The following is a 22,470-nucleotide window of genomic DNA, read 5'->3' on the forward strand; positions in this document are numbered from 1 at the left end:
TAACTCCTACACAACTATATATATCAGCCAAGACATGGTGTTGTACCTCAGAGCCACAGACAAACAGGTAACACCTTTAATAAAGGTTGTTCCCACGCTGGTGCAGAACCAAAATGGAAACTGCTCTCTGCAAAATACCCCTGACAACTGAGGGATACTAAAGGGACAGCTTGAGCCTGTGCAGGCAGTTTTTGCCACCCTTAGCAAGTCACCTGTCACATCTTCCTCACTGTTGAGTCTCTTTAGCAGAGACAAAGCAAAGGGAGCACAGAACCACAAAGGAGATGATCCAATGGAGCTTCCCAGGATCACCCTCTCCCTTGGTTGCCAAAATCCTCCAATGTCACACCTGAACAGCAGTGGCAGCCCCCCAAGACTCTCCCTCAAGTACCTGAGTTAAGCATCACTTAAGCTACTTACCAAGTTACTTATAGGGCCTCTAAACTGGAGTCTCCTCACCACAGGTGTGAAAAGCTTAGGGGGTTACACTCCCTCTGACCCCCCAGGCTGTGCCATGGGCTTGGTAATAAGAGCTACAGAAATGGCATTTTAGAGTTTTCCTCAAGGACAGCTCAAGGACTCTCAACCTTCCCGAATAAACACATCCCAAGGACCCACCACCACAGACTCAGAGAGATCCTCACTCGTGACACAGCCAGCTCTGACAGATCCAGTAGTAAGAACTAAGGACTGTAAAGAACACAAGGAGTACAGAACAGTGCTGCTATATGAAGTTGTTCCAATTTTGTCACTCAATATGTAAGAACTGGGAAGCACATTAAGCATGACTCTGCTCCTAACAGAAGATTCTGGGCATCCACCTGGAGCACACCTCATTCACAGCAACACCAGCACCTCCAGACGGCAGCGAGTGCACTGCTAAAAAGGGACTGAGGAGTCCTGCTGTGCACTGTTACATCCTACTCCTCACTGCCCTACTTTCAAGGGACTAATTATTCTCTTAAGCCTTGTTTAAGGAAGGTGAGCTCCCAAGAAAGAGAAAATCCTTCTCTAACAGTTGGTCACGTTCCTTTTCCACTGGACTCACCTTTTGCCTTGACTGTATATTCCAAGGCTAGATTTAATTAATTCTCAGTACAAGCACTTCTAAGCCTGCAGTGAAGCACCTCGCTGCACTGACAGATCCACAGCGACTGACTTGGGTCCTTGGAGCATCTTCCTGTAAAGTGACAACTAAGCCAAGGGTGAAGACTTAAAAGAAACCCCCCAAAACCCTGCGCTGTTAAAAGCACAAATGCATTGTTTCTGTGCTATCTCTCCAGGAGCCAAGGTTGAAATACCAATGATAATCTATTATCTTTATGTGCTGGTTTAAAGATAAACCAGCAGGGGAAATGAACTCAACTCAAAAGAGAGATTATAAATCAGAATAACAATTTAATAAAATAATACAATAAGTACGATTATACAGACAAACAATAGGTTTTAACCCACAAAACCCAAATGCATAACCCAGCACCCTGGGGCATGAACAGAGTGGTGTTCTTTGGGTCCCCTGAGTCCAGAGGAAAAAGGAGAAGGGAAAACCTGTTGGTGAGAGTGCTGTTGCAGTCTGGTCAAGAGTGGTGGTCTGCAGTCTTCCTCTGGATCCCACCCGTGGTTAAAACAGTTCCAAGACTCCAAGATTACATATTCTCCAGTTCAGGCAGGAATGCCCAGTACTTCCCTCAGGGCGGGGAGTTCCACACTGGGTGTGAGGACAGAAGTACCCTCCTATCTCCCATGCCTCTTAACACCCAGTTTATGGCCTGAGGAGTCAGGCTGCTCTGGGCAGAGGGTGCAAATAGTCTATTGACAACAGTTCCTGCAAAATGGCATGGAAGGCTATAGAATACACAATTTTGGGTTACACCCATACAGTGATGAACTGGTCCCAGTTGTCCTAACTAGGACACTTTATTACTGATTAACTTCAGGGGGTTTGTCTACACATTTGTTGTCTTCAAGGAGAAGCACCTTGAGCTTTCTTTTCACAGCTCAATAAGCAGCCATTTCTCTGTCACTCTCAGCCTTTGTTGTAACACACCAAGACCCTTCACTAATCCTTGGAGAAGGGAGTTTACAGCAGCTTTGCACCACTAAAAGCAGCCCAACTTCTCACAAATGCTTTTTCCTGGAATATTTTTCCCTTCTTCGCTTTCCCTGGCCCGACACACTGTGTCGAAGTTTCAGCTCAGAACTGTGCACACCCATCCATTTCCAGCCGAAACAAGTTGTTTTTCTAAGGACCGTAGCTCAGCCCAGCTGAACAATGCAAACACCACATCCCAACTGCGATGTGGACAAAGGCAGCAGCAATACAGCCCTGGGCAGAGAGAGCTGGGGGGCCTTGCCCTCCCCAGGTTTGCTCACAGCGAGTTGCGGTGTGTCCATGGAGAAGCGGCTCCGACCCCAACGCACGCTCGCTCCTCGCAGCGCAGCCAGCCCTCAGATGACCCAGAGCAGCTCCTCTGCTTGGGAGTCCGTGCCAAGGAAGCTGCTGAACTCCGCAATCCACGCAGATCCAGAGGATTTATAGCTCATGGCGTCAGTCACAGGCAAGACCACCCCCCTACCCCTCAATCACAGTCACCTCTATCCATTCCAAACACATTGCCCCAAAGGAAGCCTCCACACGGTGCATTTTCCCTGACAGAGTACGCTCCATTTCTAAGGTTAAGCAGAGATAAACCACAGATTTTCCCAGTCTTCACCATGAGATGCTTGAGATTTTTACACTAAATGTGCCAGAAAGCATTTTGCAGCCAGCACAGACTTTCAGCAATCAGCCCAGTCAGCTTGGCCACGTTCCTCCTGCGGCTGCAAGAACTACAGCAGTGGGACAGCAGCTACGATTCCCACCAGGACATACTCCTGGGCACTAACTGTTGTCTAATGACTTATTTCTCTCTGTTTCCCAACTCTGATCTAAAAGCCAAATTTGCCTCCAAAACAGAGGGCAGCTCACATGCTCATTTACACCCCAAAGCTTCCCAACAGAAGACAGACAGATGTCCATTCCATGGAAGTTTTGACATGCAGACAACCTACAGAGCCAACAGGAATTTCCTTCAACAATATCACAAGGCAAGTGATCCACGTCTGTCCACATATTTTCATCCCCAAACACGGATGCTGAGATATACAGACTGATAGGATCACAGGACAGGAGAAATTATGGGAACAGAAATAAAGGATTAAAAATCTTGTATTATAACAGAACAAGTTATTCTGATTGCTCATGCTCTCCTTTGACTCAAACACCATGTCCCTTGTCTCTAGTAAACTCCTTGCCTTACCCAAAGGTTTCCAGATAACAGCTCTGTTTTTTTCTTGGAGTGTAGCCCCCATGACAGTGTCTGTAGGAACCCACCACCAGCACCCACAGCCACCCACCCAGCAGGACCAGCTGTCCTTGTCTCTGCAGCCATGATGGCTCCCACACATTCCTGTCATGGGAAAAGGAGTCCACAGTGCCACCATTCCATGAAAACATGATCGACCCTTGTGAATCCAGCAGACACTTGAGAGGCTCTGTGCATCACACCAATTTACTGCTCAACTGGATCCAGGTTGCACATAAACCTGATGCTTAGGAGACTTCCCCTTCCCAACCACAAAGCCCTTCAGTTACCAGCAAAACTAAGGGAACCGATTTCCCTGCTGCACAAACAACTCCACCTTCACTGCTGTAGCAGCACCTTGAACACCTTCTCATGTCCAAAAACCACCTGGAGGGTTTTCCTCAGAACACTGAGGGAATCACCCAGCTGTGGTGCAACATATGCACCTCACTGCACCTCCCAGCCCTCTCCACCACCTTGCTGGGAAGGGTACAAACCAAAACAGAGTCCAAAATAGCAGCAGGGATTGAAGGAACCTTGCTGTGCTCTACAAAAAGCACTGTCACACAGCCCCTCCCCAGCCCTCCCTGTCCCCTCCATGGCAGCACACTGCCTCTTTGACTGTGCTCAGCAAAGTGGAGATCTACTCTGGAGGAAAAGACACGGCCCTGACAGACATCCATCTCTCCCACCACTGCAAGGAAGAAAAGCTGTTCTCCTCCCACTCCAGTCTGCCTGTTTTGCCCACTATGTATAACCCACTCTCCCTCCAGAACCGTTTCTCTCCTCCAAGACAACATTGCAGAATAAAAGCCTTGAACAAAATTACTGCAAATGCAGCTAAGCTGCCTATTTCTTCCTCACTGTTCCTGCTAAAAGGAAACCCTCTCAGGCTCTCAGTTCTGACCACTCTTGCCCATACTCTGCCATGTGCATTTCAGGCAGCAGTCACCCAAAGGACACACAGATTTACTCATTCACTCATGTGGCTACTGAGCATAAAACGCAGTGAGTGAGCGGCCTGAACTGCACACCACCAGTTGGGCTTGAAACAGAAATAGTTTTAAGCTGCCCACATGTTTTCTTACACAAATTTGGCAGGAAATCTTTCCCTTCTGTAAGTAGTTTTGGTCGGCTGCTCTTCACAACGGCAAGTGCTCTGCTCCGAAAGATGAGGCAGCAGAAGGGAAGGAGGACATGTGGAGGAGGGACAGGATGAACACACAAACAGCTACTCTGTTCCAGTCCAACTCAGAATTCCCTCTGGCATGAATGAAACACTGACATGTGCACGGGTTTCTTCACAGCAATACAGTATCTACTGGGGAGCAGATATGTAAAGCAGAAAGCAGCAATGTGAGAACAAATTTTTTCCTCGAGCAACGCCATGTGTTGCTTGGCTTAATCACAGCTTTGCCTTCCCACCACCAGAGCAATTAGAGCATCAGTCCACTGACACAGCACCCCACGAGACAACTCCACCCCTCCCTGCACAGTCCCAATGCAAAACACTATTCCAGGGTCCAGAAGAACCAAAGAAGTGTGGTTTCTTTGTCCCACAACTTGTCTTTCTTGATGGCAGGTGCTAGCTCCTTTACCCAAGCCATGCTACACTAAGTGACCGATGGACAGGACATGTGGACACTGAAGCACATTAGAAACAAGAAAAAATACACAATGCAGAGGAAATTATTGTTCCTGGAAGGATGGAGATGTCAAACATTTCTCTGCTGATAAAAAAAAGATGGAGACTCAGCAGACGCACATTTTGTTTCCAGCGTGCCCAAAGTTCAAGTGAAGTGGTCAGAGTGTTTAGCTCATACAGGTTTAGCTCCCATTCCCCTCACCTTAACTCTCCAAGGCAGGAAACAGCAAAGACACCAGTAAAGCTGCTACTGCCCAAAATTCACCATCCAGTGGAGCCTGGAGACTCAAGAATGGTCCCTTAAGGAAAGTGTTTTAAATGAAGATCAGGAAAAGGGTTCATCCTAAGAAAACCAAATGCCAAGTGCCATTCAACTGCAGAGCAAGCTACAGAAATCCTTCCCCCCCCCATGCAAATGACAAAAATTTGCTTGCATCCTGCCTCCAGAAGTTCTGCAGCCCACATTCAATTTAACCCACCAGGATCAGGGAAGGGACAGTAGAAACCAGAGGTCCTTAGAGGACATCTACATTTCTCCATGTAATTATCCTGCTGAAATAATTACTGTTAGTAATAATTGCTGGTATCTCTCATCATGCAGCATAACCAAGTCAAAGTATTATGTAGAGATATTTATAAAGTTAAACCAAAAGCAGTTTGGGAGGGTATGACTAGTTAGGTCAAGAGCTTTGACATTACCTCGAGTTATTCCCATTTAATTCCTCGGTATTTCTTCCTGCCCTACAAAGTTCACTGGATAAACAGCTGTGCCACTGTCCCAAACCACAGACCACGCTGACACTGCCCAAACCTGAGCCCAACAAAGCAGTGCAGTGAACCAGCTGAAACGCAACGCGGATTTCCTTCCCTTCTTTGGCATTTACAATAGGAGGATTTTTTCAGTGAAGGAACCAGTATGGCCTATTTCACCAACCTTCTCTTCTGAAGAGAAGCAGGAGGATAAAGTTACAGCAGGAGACAGTTGGATTCAGTATCTGATTAGAATTCCTATTTGTTACTGCCTGGGGAACCGAGCACAGAAGGAATTATTTCTAATAATTTTGACTCATTTGGTTAAAATTCTGACAAGCCTGACAGTCACTGAATTCTACCACCAATACAAACTACTGTTAGGTATACCTAATAAATGAATTACAATTTTTTTTTTTGCTCTATTTGGCACACCCGACTGAAAGCTGCTGCATATTGAACAGATTTGAACAGTTTTTACATATGGCAAATGAACAGACTTGTGAAGGTAGCTAAAGCAAGGCACAAGTGTGACTAAAACCAAATGTATCTATTTTCCCCATCATATCAAAACCAGGCTCTATTAAAAAAAGTAAGTCAAGGTTGAAGTGCAAAGAGAACAATTTAAGTGGAGTCCTTCCTTTTCACTGTTGGCTTCCCATGTTAGATATAAACATCACATGCCAAGTTCCTTCAAATCACCATAATTTTGATGTCTACTCTCCTCTTAATACTTTCAATCACAGCTGTTCCACAAAGATGTTTTCCCATATTTATTCCATGTTTACACGGCCATAAAGCGACAGAGAAGCACTATTTATCCCAGGCAGCTCCCTGGGTTTCCTTCCCACAGGATTTTGATGCTGAGGCAGTGCAACAGGTTGTTTTGAGTGTGGGTTACAGCTTTAGAGCATGTGACTTCCCATCAGTCAACACAGCCAGCAAATTCCAGCAAGGCAAAGATCTGAAGAGATTTCAGGCACATGCAGGGAAAAAGGAACGAGTACCTTAGCCATGAAAACAACCTTTTTACACATTTCCATGGAAGTTTAAAGACAGGATATATGGAGGGTGTAAAAAAAGGGGAAAAAAACCTAAAATCCGCGTTTGAAACATCTCTCCCAATTCTCTCCACATTTTTCACTAAGACTCAATCTGAACAAACAGCTTAAAAGATGAAGAGCCTGGGTCCAAAGAGAGCTTTGCAAATCACACAGCCCACCCACCAGTCTAGGCTTTGGTTAAGCTTTCCCAATTAGCAAGGCCCTCACTGGCAGACACAACCACTGAGTAACACTGACCTTTCAACAGCAGCTACCAAGTATGAAGTTGCTTTACTGCCTTAGAGGTTCCTCGCACAATAATTGCCTTTCCATATTACTGCACCAAGAACAAACCATTACTGAAAAAGATAAAGCAATCAAGCATAAATAACAAGAACGGTTCCAAATTATACCATCAAGCTTGTATCCTCTTCCTGCAAGTCAAGGAGAAACAGCTTAAGATCCAGAGAAATTGCATCTCCCAGATTTTACTTGCCACACAAGGGAACCCAGCTCCCACTCCCTGCCCTGCACAACAGTCTGATCAAATCAGCTGGGAGGGGGCAAGTAACAGAAATCCAAGATAGGATTTGTTTTTCTACAAGGTTCAACACATGCTTGTTCCAAGCCCTTTGCCTCACATCAGAGCAAAAATGGGCAGATGAGGCAGTATGAGCAGAGCAGCTCCAAGGGACAGGGAATCACTCAGGATATTCTATGAGTGAAATCACCAGGGAACACTGGAGCACATTAGTGCCCGATACCAACTTCATACAGGGAGACTCTTTAACAAGATAGGAAAACAGGTAAAAAGTAAACCAGACAAGATTACCAAGAGAAACTGTGAGAAAGAAAACAGGGAAAGGATTAGCCTCTTTAAGAGCTGGAACGTGGGAAAGCTACTAATGCCCAAATACTGCAATATAATGCTGATTTTAATCTTCAGACTAAGAGACTACAATGTTTATAAATATTAAAAGCCTTGGCCTGTTAAAGAAAAGAAAAATTGCATTGCAGAGGCCTCCCTGATCTCTGAATGTGCATTGTAGACATGACTGTGCTATTCCATGTTTGCTCTCCCTTCCATCAGCGTTCCATGGAGCAGTCAGGAAATACTCCCAATATCACAGTAACAAATGAAGATTTTTTGGTCTGATTTCGTGTTTCAGTTCAGGGCAGGTGGAAGATATTTACCTTACACCACAAAGCTGAAGGACATAAAAGCAGTTAGTAAGGACACAAAGGAAGTGCCACATATGGGCTTGTGCTGGACTCCAGTCTGCCTCCCTAAAGCTGAGCACAAACCAGCTTTCAAAGAACCTGAAGGTCAGAGCACGTGGCTGCTCTCTTCAAAAGTCTCAAATCAACAGAGCAAATATAAATTTACCCCTCCACTCTCCTAAGCTTCCCAAGTGGGTTTGAGCTGGCAGCCTGAGTTCAGCACACAGTAATGCAGACCACATCCTCATCTGTCAGGACAGAACCTATTCTCCCACCCCAGAAAATGTTTCTGTTGACTAACTCAAGCAGCAAAAGCACAACTACAGGTTTACACCCACTCTGAATACCATACTGAGGTCTCCTGTAACGTAATTATTCCTTCACTGGCACACAAAAGCCAAAACCCAAAAGGTTACACTAACAAAAAAAGCCTTGTGTCAGTAAGGTCACACATCAACCAACAAGCGTGGCCAGGATCCAGGAGCAGAAGAACCAAGTGAACGGAAGCTGACTGCACATTTACCCCACGGTGCTGTAATTTTACTCAACTGTATTCCCACACAAAGCTTTCAATGCCAGATTCAAGCACCAGAGCCAAGACAACGTTCACCTTCAGCTGAGAGCAGCAAAGCAGCTCCAGTTCCGCACCAAGTGCACCTTCTTTGAAGGTGGCCTAAGCACAGGGTGGTCAGGACGCTGCATGAAATCCTCTGGGCTGACAGCCATGTCTGCCTGCAGCTGCATTAAATTTGCTGAAGACTTAGTTCTGTTCCATCCCTCGGAAGGGATTTTGGCCCCAGAAGCACTCACACACCCCTTGCAGGAAGGAACTCAACAACAGCTGAACCTCGGTCTCTGCACTAACTCAACAGAACTAGCACTCTACAGAAAACACCTTTTTTTCCCTATTTTAAATTATAACCAACTTAGAGAGAAACCTTTCTTGAAGATTTTGTGAAGAGGCAAGGTCTGATCACTCCAAATTTAACCACATACTACGTAATTCCTGGTTATGTTCAATGCAACACAGGTGACAGATCCTGCTGCATAAGCAAGAGCAGTTCTCTCAACCTTCACGCTGCTGTCTTGGAATGAGCACCAGAAACTGCTCCACAGGAGATAAAAAGCCCTGAAATGGGAAAATAAGACACACACCTTAAACACACTGCTCTAAAAGTTACAACAGAAACAAGTTCTGAGGGAATGAAGCCATGTTTCTGGACACGTCCTGGAATGCAGGACAATTACTTGGCCTCCACTGATGTGCTAAGAAATTATGAACAGCTTCCACTGCTACCAGGGATTCATGGACTGATTCAACCCTTCATTCACACACAACCCAGGCCAGACAAGCCATGCTTGATTCCTGAGGATGTTTTACCTGGATCCGGTCGGTCTCGTGACCAGGAAGAGAATGTGACGAAATTATCAAAAGAAAAGCCACCACATCCACTCTGAGAAGCAAAGATGTAATTGCTCAAGTCACACAACAACCCCAAAATTCTGCTATACTGACAAAATTAACTTCCCAACTGCCTTTCCAAACAGGACTATTAATAAGCACCACGCACCTTATTAATTTGACATACAATGAAGCTTCACATAACAATTGTGGTTAAAACAAAGAAAAAAAAAAAGAAAAAGCTTTCAGTATGCAATGAGACAAGCGAAGTACTGAAATATTTGTTTGGTGGCACAAAGCCCAGTTCACTCCTGCTCTTCCTACCTCCCCACACAAGCCCAGCCACACAAACAGACACTGGTGGAAATGCCTTGCTCGCACATCTGCGCTGGTTTCTTCAGCACAAAGTGAACAGCTGAGTTAATATTCTGGATGCAGTTATGTCAAACAGTTCCAAGGGTCACACGGAAGTTAACACCAAGTATTCCCACTGATTTAAAACTTTAGAGCAACCTAAGTGTGGCCACTAAGGGAAAAAGCCTACAAGCTCAGCATCACTGGAAGAACTGCTTCGTGTGAATTCTGACAGCAGTTAATAAGGTAGCAGCTTCTTGTTACAATAAAGAAGACATGCAAATATTTTGACAAGTCATCTGGCAGTGAAATCATGTTTTTGCTTGCAAAACCTGAAAAACCACAGGAACAAGAAAAAGGTATTTCATAGAATCATAGAATGGTTTGGGTTGGAAGGGACCTTAAAGCTCATTTTAGTTACAACTCCCATGGGCAGGGACACCTCCCACTAGACCAGTTTGCTCCAAGCCATGTCCAACCTGGCCTTGGACATGGCCAGGGATGGGGTGGCCACAGCTCCTCTGGGCAGCCTGTGCCAGTGAACACTTCTTCGAACTATTACAGTGAATATAACCTGGAATAGAGACATGTGTCACTTGGAACACGAGTTTCACTTTGCGATTTCTAGGCTGGCCTCTCCATTTGGCAGAAAGGGCATTTCCAACTCAGCCTCACAGGAAGGGATAATGTCATTTATTTCATAATAAATCACTGCTGCAGAGGGAGATCTGCTTCTGCAAAGGAAGCAAAAGCAGGCTATGCTTGAGATAACTGGAAATGCAGTAAGAAAAATTACATGGTACAAAAACGTGCCCCTCTGCTCTGGTGAGACCCCACCTGCAGTGCTACATCCAGCTCTGGGGTCCCAGCACAGGAAGGACATGGACCTGTTGGAGCGAGTCCAGAGAAGGTCACCAAGATGATCAGAGGAATTGAGCAGCTCTGCTGTGAGGAAAGGCTGAGAGAATTGAGATTGTTCAGCCTGGAAAAGAAAAGGCTTCAGGGTGACACAGCTGTGGCCTTCCAGCCCCTGAAGGAAACTTACAAGGGCCTGGAGTGACAGGACAAGGGGAAACAGCCTCAAATTGAAAGAGATGAGGTTTAGATCGAATATTAGGAAGGAATCCTTCCCTGTGAGGGTGGGGAGGCCCTGGCACAGGTTGCCCAGAGAAGCTGTGGCTGCCCCATCCCTGGAAGTGCCCAAGGCCAGGTTGGACAGGGCTTGGAGCAACCTGAGACAGTGGAAGCTGTCCCTGCTCACGGTAGGGAGCTGGAACCAGATGACCTGAAAGGTCCCTTCCCACCCAAACCATTCCCCGATTCTGTGAATCCATGAAAATGAAACACTGGCACAAATGAGGGCTAAAAAGCACGAGTTAGGGCAGGCAGTGGCCGAAATCCCCGGTACCGTGCCCGCAATGTCACCGCCGGGGGTGTGCGCCCCGGAGTCCTCCCGGCCCCGTTCGGCCGCGCTCCCGCCCGGGCCCCAGCGAGCGCCGCAGCCCCAACGGTCGGGGGGGCGGCCCCGGGCGCCCCGCGCCGCCCCCCGGCCCCTTTGTTCGCGGCCCGGCCGTACCTCCAGGATGTCCTCCAGCACGTACGCCTCCATCGCGGCCGCCCCGCCTCAGCGCGCCGCCGCCATGCCCCGCCGCCCCCTCCCTCACGGCCGGGCCCCCCCCGCCGGCGGCACGGGAACAGGAAATGGACCGTTCCACCCCGTGCGCGCCCGGCGCGTACCACCCGCGCGCGGGGGGGTACCGCGCTCCGCCCGCCCCGCGCCCCTCCGCCGCGGGCACCGGGAAATGCACCGACGGACGTGGGAAACCCCAGCGGAACCGCCGCCTTCGCACGCTTCTCACGGATCGTTTCGCCTCCTTCCCCGCCGTGAACTCGCAGAAAGCCCAACCCCCTCGGATGAGGCAGATCCGTGCCGTGGCACATTTGTTTCGGTGCTGTGTGTGACCCGGCTTCCCATTACAGCAAAACCTAATCTAACTAACCTGCTTTTAAACGCTGCTCCATGAACGGCTGCCTTTCCAACCGCCCCATCCTTTCCTCCTCTGCTGCTCCAGGGTGGCAGGAATTCCAGAAATAGGCTGTGGCACCAATATCAAAGGTACTGACCCCATCTCCACAGCGTAGCTTTGAGCACCGTCATCTATCCACTTCTTAGCGACACATGTCTCTGCTTCACCCAAAACATCAACTGGACCAAAAAAATGAAATTTTATATGTTCCAACAACACAGGTGACAGTGATACCCCTTCTGCACACAGCAGGTCAAAATCACCGAGCAGTCAGATCTGTGGCTGTCAAAATAATTCATTTTCCAGTTCAAAACATGCAGCACAAAAAATCTTGTCAACCCCACAAAGGTCTCCTCTCTCGTGATCTCAATTTAGCAGAGCACAAAGGGGTCTAATGGCCAAAGGAATTCAATTCACATTCTGACTTGAAGCAATCACTTGGTTTAAATCAACATCATCTTTTCACAAAAAACACTCTAATTTCAACAAACACTCCTCAAACAACAAGAATATTCTTACCTAATTCCTAGAAAGCTGACTAGATTGGTTAATAACACCCTACACAGAAATTGTAGTTATCAGTAGTTTTGCCTAAATTTTAGGCATAGATATGTTCATCTGTTAAAAAATAATGTTATTTAATCACCTAAAACGGGAATTACATCCTACTCACCCATCACCAAGTACCTCATTTTATACAAACTCAATACCTGCTCAGGCTGCCCATACTATTTTTCCACTTTAAGGAACACCCCAGATTTTACACTGTTTACTAGAATTCATTCAAGGAAGAAATCACAGGATATTATTTTGTGATTCCTCCGGAGTCCTGCTTTTAGGGCAGCATTTCTAACATCCCCAGCAGCCCCTTGCAAGGGCTCCTGCGTACACACAACCCAGCAATTACACACCAACGTTAGCCCAAGCACAAAGCTGTCCCTGCCAGCTTGAAGGATTTCTTTGTACATATATATATAAAGAAAAGAGAAAAACCAGCCACCACCTCCCACATAACACTCCTGTCTCAAAAGACTAGTTATTCAGTCTTCTGAGCCTCAGAATGAATTAAGAGATACCTTATATCACACCGAAAAAAAGCATAAAACATGCAACTTAGCGCTGAGATCAAGATACTGCACAGGACACCACTGAAAACATTTTCAAATGGAAAGACAACGTAACACAGGAACAAAAGCAGCTGTCTGCTCCACACAGGGCCAACTGATGGCATGGGCTCCTTCAGCTCCACGAAACAACTTTCCAAGACTTTCAGGAGAAGGAGGAACAAGCCATGAGGGCACATCACCCTCCACGTTTGTTTGAGGGCAGCAAACAAAACACTCCAAATTTCACACTCAAAACCCCCATGCCCCAATCCCCTTTGTGCCCCTGCTGTTCCCTCACCTCCTCCCCTCTCCTGGCCCACCTTAATCCACAGCTCTCTGCTCCTGCCTTACAGAGAAGCATTTGTTTGCCAAATCACACCTTGTACTTCCCTTTGTGCTTCAAAAATATTTACAGTATGGAACATCAAATTCCAAAAAAAGCCCATCCCCAACTCTGTGTTTTACTGAAGATCTCACGGTGCAAAGTAAAGCCTTTAATGCAGGCTTCCATTCTGTTCCTGAAAAATAAAGAAATGAAACAAAAAAAAAAAAGAACTTTCTAGGGGAAAACCCAAAACATATTTAGATGTCTGTGATTAAGTTCTTTCGTATATCTATTGTGTGTTTCTGGGTTTTACACACAGGCCAGGAATACATCTTCAAGTTCTGCACAGGTAAACACAAACCCATTTCTTCCTCACTTTCAAGTCAAGCTCTAGGAATTACTTGAAGTGTTTGATTAGAAAAAGATAAAACACCTTATCTTTCTGAAGCATCTCAGTTTTACTCTGAAGGGCACGATGCAGCCTGTGCCCTCATTTATTACCATCCACTGCTAAAAATCAGCCTTTTCCCCAGCCAAGAGGTACCTCAAACCCCTGCAGCTGCCTGAGCTGCCCCCATCCATCACGTCCCTTACAGCCTGTGAGCCTAAAACACACAAACCCCTTCTGTTCCCCACACAGAAGGTGGGAGAGGCAACATCTGAAGACCAGCTTGAGGAGACAATCTTAGCCTTAAGAAGAGAGGGAAGGAAGTCCTATTTCAAGCTACACTGAAATGTGTTAGACCAGAGGGAATCCTGAGAGTGTTCTGGGAAAGGCAAAGTCGGGGATGGGTACAAATCAAGGTTGGTTTACTCTGAACTACCTAAACAGCACTGGTAAAATAAAATAAAAGTATTTGACCAAAGGGAGAATAAAAAAACCTCCACAAGAACACAGTTGTTCACGCAGAGTGGAGCTGTGAGTGCTCAAGAGCTCAGACAGTTTTTAAGCAGATTCTTCATTCCATCTTCCAGTACCACACAGGCCACCAGGAATTCTGAACTGGCATCACGTCACCCTGAGGCACAAGCATTTCAACCATTGATCCGAGACAGATTCTGGCACCCAGAAATGTGAGCATTGAACAATTGATCAGACAATTCCCACTCTTATATCACAAAAGCACATTGTTATCTATTTCCAGCTGATCGAGCAGTACTGGTCACCAACTGTCCCAAAGCATATAAACACACTTTTTTGTGTGTTTTCAGAGCCACAGAGCACAGTGGCAAGGTTGGGATGTCTAAACCCTGTCCCACCCAGCTGGTAACACCTTATTCAGCAAAATCATGAGGCGCATTAATTACTAAAAAACCAAATTATTTTGAGATGGAAAACGTAAAGAGTTGAAAACAGCCCTTCAAAATTATCATTCAGTTATCCCCTCCAACATGGCTTTTCCAAGTATTTCCCTTTTCAGCAGTAGGCAGGCAGTCCACATAGAATCCAGAAGTTCCCGAGACAGTTAAGACCAAAAAGCAGGGTGGGCTTCCAGCCTCAGTTTTGTGACTTTCTGTTTATCTGCTAAGTGTAGAGTGCAAGGAGGCAAACTTCCCACCACTGTCTATGGAATACCTTGAGAACTCAGGTACCTATCATGACAAAAACCCCAAGCAGGAAACACTTGCAAAGAGAAGACTGACATTTCACACGGATTAGAAATACCGTTGAAATTATTAATCCCTAAAGGGGAAATTTCCATCACTAAAACATTCAAAGGACCAAATTTCCTCTTCTAACATGAAATAAAAACCCATGATAAGATAAGGATGTTTATGTGCAAGAAAACACTTGATGGTGCAAGGAATATCCAGATATTTTTCAAAGGCTGCTTCAAACTTGTGCTGGGCCCAATTCTTCCCTTTTTGGAGTGATGATACTCCCACCCACGCTCATTTTGCTGGACTGAGCCCAGTTCTTCCTATCTGCTCCTAGAATAAAAACAGTTTTTCAAAACCCTCTGCAACTAAGTCAGAACTGAATGTTTCCCCAAACACACCCCCTAAGGGTACTCACTGCTCCAGATAACTGCACTAGGATTTATCAACCTTCATTAGGAACTAAAGCCCAGAGCTTTCAGCACTCCATCATATCGCTATAACCACCAAGACACTACAAATGTTCTTCTCTGCTACTTCTCGGATCATCTTTTCTTTTTTAAATAGAAAAATCACGTGATACCCCAAAAGTGTGACCTCTGCTTCGTGGAAGTCTGCATCAGTCACCACTTGTGCAATTTGGAAGGTCACTTAGTTCTATGTCAGTACAAACCAAAAAGAGCTTTAAACCTACTGTTCCAGCTCCTCTCTCCAGAGAGGTTCACCCAACTCCTTCCTCTAGATCCTCAGTGCTTAGTGACTACATAAAAACCAGTCAGTTCAAGTCTGAAGTCACGGCCTTCATCTGCTTTTTCTGTTTTCAGACTGAATATCGGTTTCTTTTTCTTCACTTCCCGCAGCAATCGCAGTTCCACAGTTGTCAGCCTGACTGAATTTCCAACATCCTTCAGGCAGGCGCTTCGGTGAATTCCAAATAAAAGGAACCTACTTTCTCCCTTTATTTTCATTATTGGGGTGGGGGCACGCAGGGCTGATGGGCTTTAACCTGACAAAAATTTACCCCCCTTTGACACATACTTTTATTCTCTTTTCTTTTTATTCCCTTATCCTTTTAACTTGGCGACTCTTTCTGGGCCTTTCTGACTTCCCTGCCAGAAGCTGCAGTGGAGCTTTCACGTGAGTTTTGCAGTCACAAGATGATCCCTGTTGCCCATTCTCACTATCACACCACCCTTGCTTCAGCTCCTTTACCTCCCACAGACAAGGAAACTCCGATAACAAATCCACATATTTTTCCTTCTCTAACAACCATGTAGCAACTCCTTTGACCATCCGAGATGATTTCACACTCAAAAACACATTTCTCTGCCAAGACAGATCTTTCATTTCTCTCCAGCCTATTCTTCCCTTGGCCTAGGGCAGCAGCAAGGCATTCCAGACCCTTCTGACACATTCAGTGTTTTCTGTTCGTTTGGTGTTACTCATTTCAGGAAGGAGACAAAGCTGGAGAGGATGAAATTCTATTCCTTGTGGTATGCTTGAGATCTAGGTTTTCCACAGCTCCAGGGAAAGCAGGATCTTTGAAATGTGTCTGACTTAACTACCTTTGAAAGGGCCATGATTAACACATCCTGGGTTTTTTATGTCCCTTTGAAAGACTGCAAAGCACTGCAAAGGTTTCAAGACTGACTATTTACAAGACTCTTGTATGGTTGTGACCTGTCTGATGGAACAACCTGCCCAATTCCCTTCATAACCCCCCCCTCAGATCTGTTCTCCCCTGACAAAGCACTACGCTGTTAGAGCTGACATGAACTATCTGGTTGTGGTGGGATTGGGGAAGGTGAGGACTTGACCATGTCCAGAGATGCCTTCCCAAATAGGTGTTATGTCCTTCCTGGGGACATCCTAGCTGGGGAACTGGGAATTTCAGCAGCCAAACTGCATTACCAGTTGGCAGAAGAGTTCTCACTCAAGGGTCAGTAAAAAGAGATGAGCCATTCCACAACTGAATTAACAGTCAGCAACATCATGCCAGGAAGTTAAGGGAAATATAGGGATGCACCAACAGATTATACAAGCTCAAATCAAAAGCATTCAGCTTACAGCACTTTTCCCAGGAACTGGAAGACAAGGAATGTCTAAAGTAAGCTCTGTCTGGAGTGAGATTGCAACACTCCAGTCAAGAGTCATAAGCTAATCACCTTCAATTCTATCAGCAGCCTCTTATTCTTACCCCATCCATCTCCAAACAGAGGCTGGATGCACAATGCAAAACCACTGCTGAAATAATGTTTATCTCTGCCTGAGCAGTTTTATAGCCCAGCAGGCAAGCAGCACCCTGGCCCAGAGAGAGACAGGCCCTGCTCATCAGCCAGAGCCTTCCATCCCAGTTAGTCCTTATGTCAGCCCTATTCTTTCAGATTTCACTTCCCCAAGGAAAATCAAAGCATGGAAAAAGGAGGAAAGAAAATATCTTTACTCGTCCCTTGCACTCCCCTGAAGACGAACTGGCCTAGAACATCATAAAAAAGCAATAGTGTGAAGATACATTTCTGTGGTTCCCATTTGTCCAGTGGCTTTTCTCTCCTCTTCAAGGAGTCCCTATGATTTTGCTGTACAGAGGAACTGCCCAACGCAAATCCAAAGGTACCTGACACAAAGGTGAAAAAGGGAGACAAAATTATATAAGCATATCCAGAAGTGTAAGATTACTGGCACAAATTTTTGTCTAAGGGGAGCTTTCTGTAAGAGATCTTCCTTTAAGTAATCCATGTTTTCACTGGGTAATAGAACGCTCAAGTCTTTAGTCCAAGGACTTTGAACGCACTAAAGAACTCTGGGCTTGGGATAAACACAAGTAAGACTGGAAACATGTTCAGAAAAGCCAACCTGGGACAGGGAAAATCCTTTTTCAAACAAATGAATATATATTCCTTTCCCATTCCACATGTGAAATACTGGTGACAGAAAAGCCATGTATAATGTAAGCACCATGTACAGCTCAAAAACATTCACAGTAACACCTCTCAAGTCCTAAGGCAGGTATCAATCCAAGAGATCTCCACATTAGCAGGTGGAAATTTGAGTGCAAGCTCTTGAGTAGTTTAAGTGCAGACACATTCCCTGCCAGGAGTCAAAAACCCTTCAACCAGAAAAAGCCACTTTTTAGAACAAAGCCTCCTCCTCCTCCTCTTTGAGTGGCCTCGTCCATCATTTACTTCTATGCATAAATTCCAACTAAGTGAACATTATATCCAGTATTTCCACGTCACATTCTAATCCAAGATCTGCTGGATCGGGATGTCCCTGCCTTCCTCCTCCTGGTCGTGAACCAGGTGGTTGTTTCAGCAGCTCTACATTCAGATATGCTGTCTGCAATGAATTCAGACTTGGTTAATACCAGATTTAGAATCCTATCCCGAAGGCAGGACCCCTAACAATGTACTTTATGTTTCCTTCTTTTACAAAGCACTCAATAATCAGAGCTACTTAGCTGTCATCTTCAACTAAAATGGTTGGAAACCCTACTCCATTCACTGACAGTAATATCAAGCCTGGACTTCAACAGAGAGCAAGCCGTTAGATAAGGCTAAAGAAGGAAAAACACATAAACTGAACTACAAAAAATGAGATACTACTGCCATCTTTATTTTCTTTTAATATGGTTGCCCACTTCTGGTTTCATCTGAGGTTACCTGGGGACCACAGCACAACTCCAAACATTTCCTGTCAGTGCAGCGGCACCAGCTGCCAGATGGAAACACTTCCAGCTGAACACTGGAGTTCAACACCTCCTGTTCCCCCACCTCTTCTGCGCTGGGTCTTCAGAAATAAAAACACAGGTTCGGTTTATCTCAGGTTACCATATAACACAGCGATTACCCTGTAAAGGTTTGCCCTCAGTCTAAGATGTGCTTGCAGCAAGAGCCTACTTTTAGCCCAACACTAACCCTAAAGACTTTCGAGAGTCCAAACCCAAAAAATCTCCAGGAGTCCTCCAAGGCATAACTAAAGCCTTCAGTGCCCTGACAGGTGAGGCTGAGGTCCCCTGTCAACCCAACACTTGTGCATCCCCTTCCCACAGCAGGACCTCTTCCCCTCCACCACATTTAAATTACATCACACACACAGAGCCTGAAGAACAGTTTCAGTATGACAAAACTTAAGAAACGCTTTGGAAGTTCACAAAAAGTAAAGAAAAATTAGACTGGGTGCACAATACTTTTGTTACAAATCAATTGCTTCAGTTACTTCTATTGACAGGTATTCCAATGGTTTCAAAAGGCTGCATAATCTGTAGCAGTCAACTCTGGATTATAATGGAAGCCACCACCGAAGACATAGAGCTTTCCTGAAAACATTCTGGGGTGGGGTTTTCTCAATGTAAAATATATATTTTAAATCAGAGTTTTACTGGTAACCTTACTTCAAGTCTAATTCTCACTCAAGGAAGAGCTGAGTGAGTGTGTGTCACTGGGTGTCACTACTACACCCGCTCCTCCAAAAGCAGCAACAATAAAACCACTGGAGGCCTAACGTTGGCCTTGGCCACGCTCTGACGTAAGCAAGCAGTGCTGGGACACAACACAAGTGTTCCAAAGCACGGGAGGAATTAGCATCCATATCAGCTTTCATAACAAACACCACACTTGGCACAGCTGTTCCAACAACGCCTGGCTAAAGGGGGCACAGAGGAAGCTGTTACACAACTCGTTGCACTGTGCCATCCCGCATCCCAAGGAATTCTGCAGAACCCAACTGCGGCGCAGGTACTGGAATGTTTATAAAACCCACCTCAACTCCAAGACACAAGTGCATTTACAGAGTGATTTTACACAGAACTGCAGGCATTCCCCCTGCATACAAGCCCCAGAAAAGCCCTCTGCCCAAGTTCAGCACAGAAAGTTGGCCACTATATTTATCCCTGAGGAGATCCTGGATCAAGCCGATGCTTCACAAAAATACCAGAGTGCTGTTATGCCAACTTTCACTTCTGTTAGTGGCGGAGATGGACAGAAGGCATATGTTCATCCATGGAGCAGACTGCTACGTTCAAAGTGCTCTTCTCCTCTAAACCAGCTTGTTTTGTGTCTTACGGTTATCGTCACAATTGTGCTTTGTGACTTTTTCAGTCAGTGCTCAAAGTGACTCCTTTGCTGCACCGCACTAAGCAACGCAAAAGCGAGGGTCATAAACCAAGATGCCGCAATATTTGAATAAAATCCTGCTTTGTTCTTCCCTTTCTCCCTATTCTTAATATGCTGCTTTCAAGAACTTGAACAAATACCAGAGACAAAAAGTCAGTGCTGATTTCATCTCATGAAGCTTGAAGTTTTTGAGCTACACGCAAAAAAAGAATTCCGTGTGATTTATCTGTGCCAGCCACTTCCAAACACAAGATCCAGAGGAAGTGTCAAGAGGACTGGTTTGCCCTTGAAGCCAAAAATTCTCCCTGCTCTGTACCATTCTTACCAACTGGAGCCCTCCGAGACAATGCAAGTGTTTCTCTGACAGGCCTTTAAATGAATTATCCCCCTGAAAGAGGTTGTGCTCATCCTCCTCCCTGCCTGTTCCCAGCTCTTCGCTGTGTCAGCACAAGCTCTTGTGCCTGACAAACTGGATCCAGGAACTGATCAACTGGAAACGTGGTTTTTCTGTTGCTGAGGTGTTGTTTTTTTTTTTTTAACGAGATCATTTCCCAAGGGGCTGGGAGGAGCAATGAATGCCTTTTTTCCTCCCTTCCTCCAAGCCCAACTCCCCCAACTTCAGTGGGATTAGTACCCACGCCGACACAGGGGCTGAACAACACTGAGCACTCCAGGAAACAAAAACCCACTAAGTCACATCATGACTTGAAATGCTCAACTTCATTAAAGCACTGCTCCCCGTTCTGTGGAGGAGAACAATTCACACCTGCAGAGCAGCATCCAGAGGAAAATTCCGCTGGCAAAGCATTTCAGGACAAGACTGAAGGAAAGGCAACAAACACCTGAAGTTTGGGAACGGTAAAGTCCCAGGATAGGAAAACATGTGAGTCACCTGCCAGACACAGATGCACGAGGGAGCTTCTCCTAAAGTGTTAAGTTCTGCTCGGGTGTGTGGGAAGAACTGGGAGGTAAAGCCAGGAGGATAAAAACGACCTTCCTCCTCTTATCTCTGAATCACTCCCTGCCCTCCAGAGAGGTTTCACACACTCCCTTTCTGCTGGGGCTGCAACCCCCATGACTGTTCCTGCACAGCTGGACAGATGTGCAGGTTTAGAAACAAGCATTCCTTGCTCATCAGAACAAGGGGAATCCAACCTGAGCCCAAACACAAGGCAGCCCCCTTAGCAGCAGTTAGAACTCATATCACCACGTGCAGCATGCCTTCAATTTTTACTTCAAAAAAAAAAAAATAAAATAAAATCTAGACACTTAACTTTTTGACCGTTTCAACTTGAACTTGAGGAGAATGGAGGTCAAAACCCCAAACTGATATTCTAAATACCAATATTTCATCCTATTTCTTAATATTCCAACATTTTTCTACCATCTGAGCAGCTGCCTATTTGGACACGTTATCCATTCTTGATGATTAACACCACATAAACTACTGGGGTGGGGCAGGGAAGACATAAAATCAAGGTTCATTTCAGCTCATTTCCTAGAATACACCATTATAGTCCTAAGGTTTGAGGATGCAGCTTGAAGGACAGCAGAGGAAAACCGGCTGTACATCAAACACCAGTAATGTGAATTTGTCAAAAACTGCTTTGGGCAATGCCAGCAAAATCACCCTAATGACAACGTGCAGCCTAAAAGAAAACACTGCAAGCACACACAGAGATGTATTAAAGGCATGCCTGGCTTCGTGGTTGATTTTTAGCCTGGTGTACAACTACTACCTCATGTGAAAATGAGGTGACACAACAGCTAAGTAACACCTCCACGTGGCTCTGGATAGTCATGAGCTCAGGATGGCACAGGGGGGGCAGTGCGGTTGACAAACATCTGGAATACTGAGATAACCTCTCTACGCACTGACTTACAAAAAGCACTGCTTGCTGAAAACAGAGAGGAAATGCTGCCCTTCATTGGTCAAGAAGGGATTTTTTTTTTTTTTTTCCAGAATTCCTGTGGACGCTGCACAATGACTGGAAGGAGGTCACCAGAATTCCCACACAAACACCAAGACACTGATATTCCCTGGCAAAGGTAACCTCACGTTAAGGAAGACTTTTCCCTTGAGTACACGTGTTAGCTGAATGACCTTGCCCAGAACATTTGCCAGCATTAATCCTTCCCTGGGGTTTCTTCTGTTAAGGAAGTTTTCTTTCTTAACAGATCAAAGGTTATGGACGTGACAAAAAAAAGCCCCACACTGGTGCAGAAGCTCTAGAGACACAGCACACCTTCAGGATGCCATTTCAGTTTAGTCACCTACAAAGCCACCCCATCACCAAACCAGGAGAACATTTCAGAAAAAAAAAAAAACCAAGGCAAAACCCAGCAAAGATTCTGCTCAAATAGCCTAAAACCACTAGTATCAAGTTCAGGCAATTTTTATTTGACACCAAATTAAAAGGACTTGTTCCCTTTAACCCCAGAAACAAAGGCTTCTCACTTGTCTTGGACCTGCAGCATTGATTTTTCAATTCCCAAATCCAACTGCCAAATCAGCTATATCCTAAATAAGCACCAACAGTTTT

General features: G+C 45.5%; 1 protein-coding gene across 2 annotated transcripts in view; it reads right to left on the reverse strand.

The window, feature by feature from the left end:
- ANKRD17 (ankyrin repeat domain 17) overlaps positions 1 to 11,428 on the reverse strand; it is a 53,914-nt gene extending 42,486 nt beyond the window's left edge. Inside the window, exon 1 of one of the 2 annotated variants that reach the window (XM_032685512.1) lies at positions 11,336 to 11,428. In XM_032685512.1, the coding sequence (XP_032541403.1) occupies positions 11,336 to 11,368 (33 nt within the window). In that variant the 5' untranslated portion in view covers positions 11,369 to 11,428. The remainder of the gene's footprint in view (positions 1 to 11,335) is intronic. The other variant, XM_032685515.1, reaches the window with a different exon arrangement.
- Positions 11,429 to 22,470: the final 11,042 nt, after the last annotated feature.

The sequence above is a fragment of the Chiroxiphia lanceolata genome, chromosome 4 (assembly GCF_009829145.1).
Source record: "Chiroxiphia lanceolata isolate bChiLan1 chromosome 4, bChiLan1.pri, whole genome shotgun sequence".
In the NCBI taxonomy this organism is placed as follows: domain Eukaryota; kingdom Metazoa; phylum Chordata; class Aves; order Passeriformes; family Pipridae; genus Chiroxiphia; species Chiroxiphia lanceolata.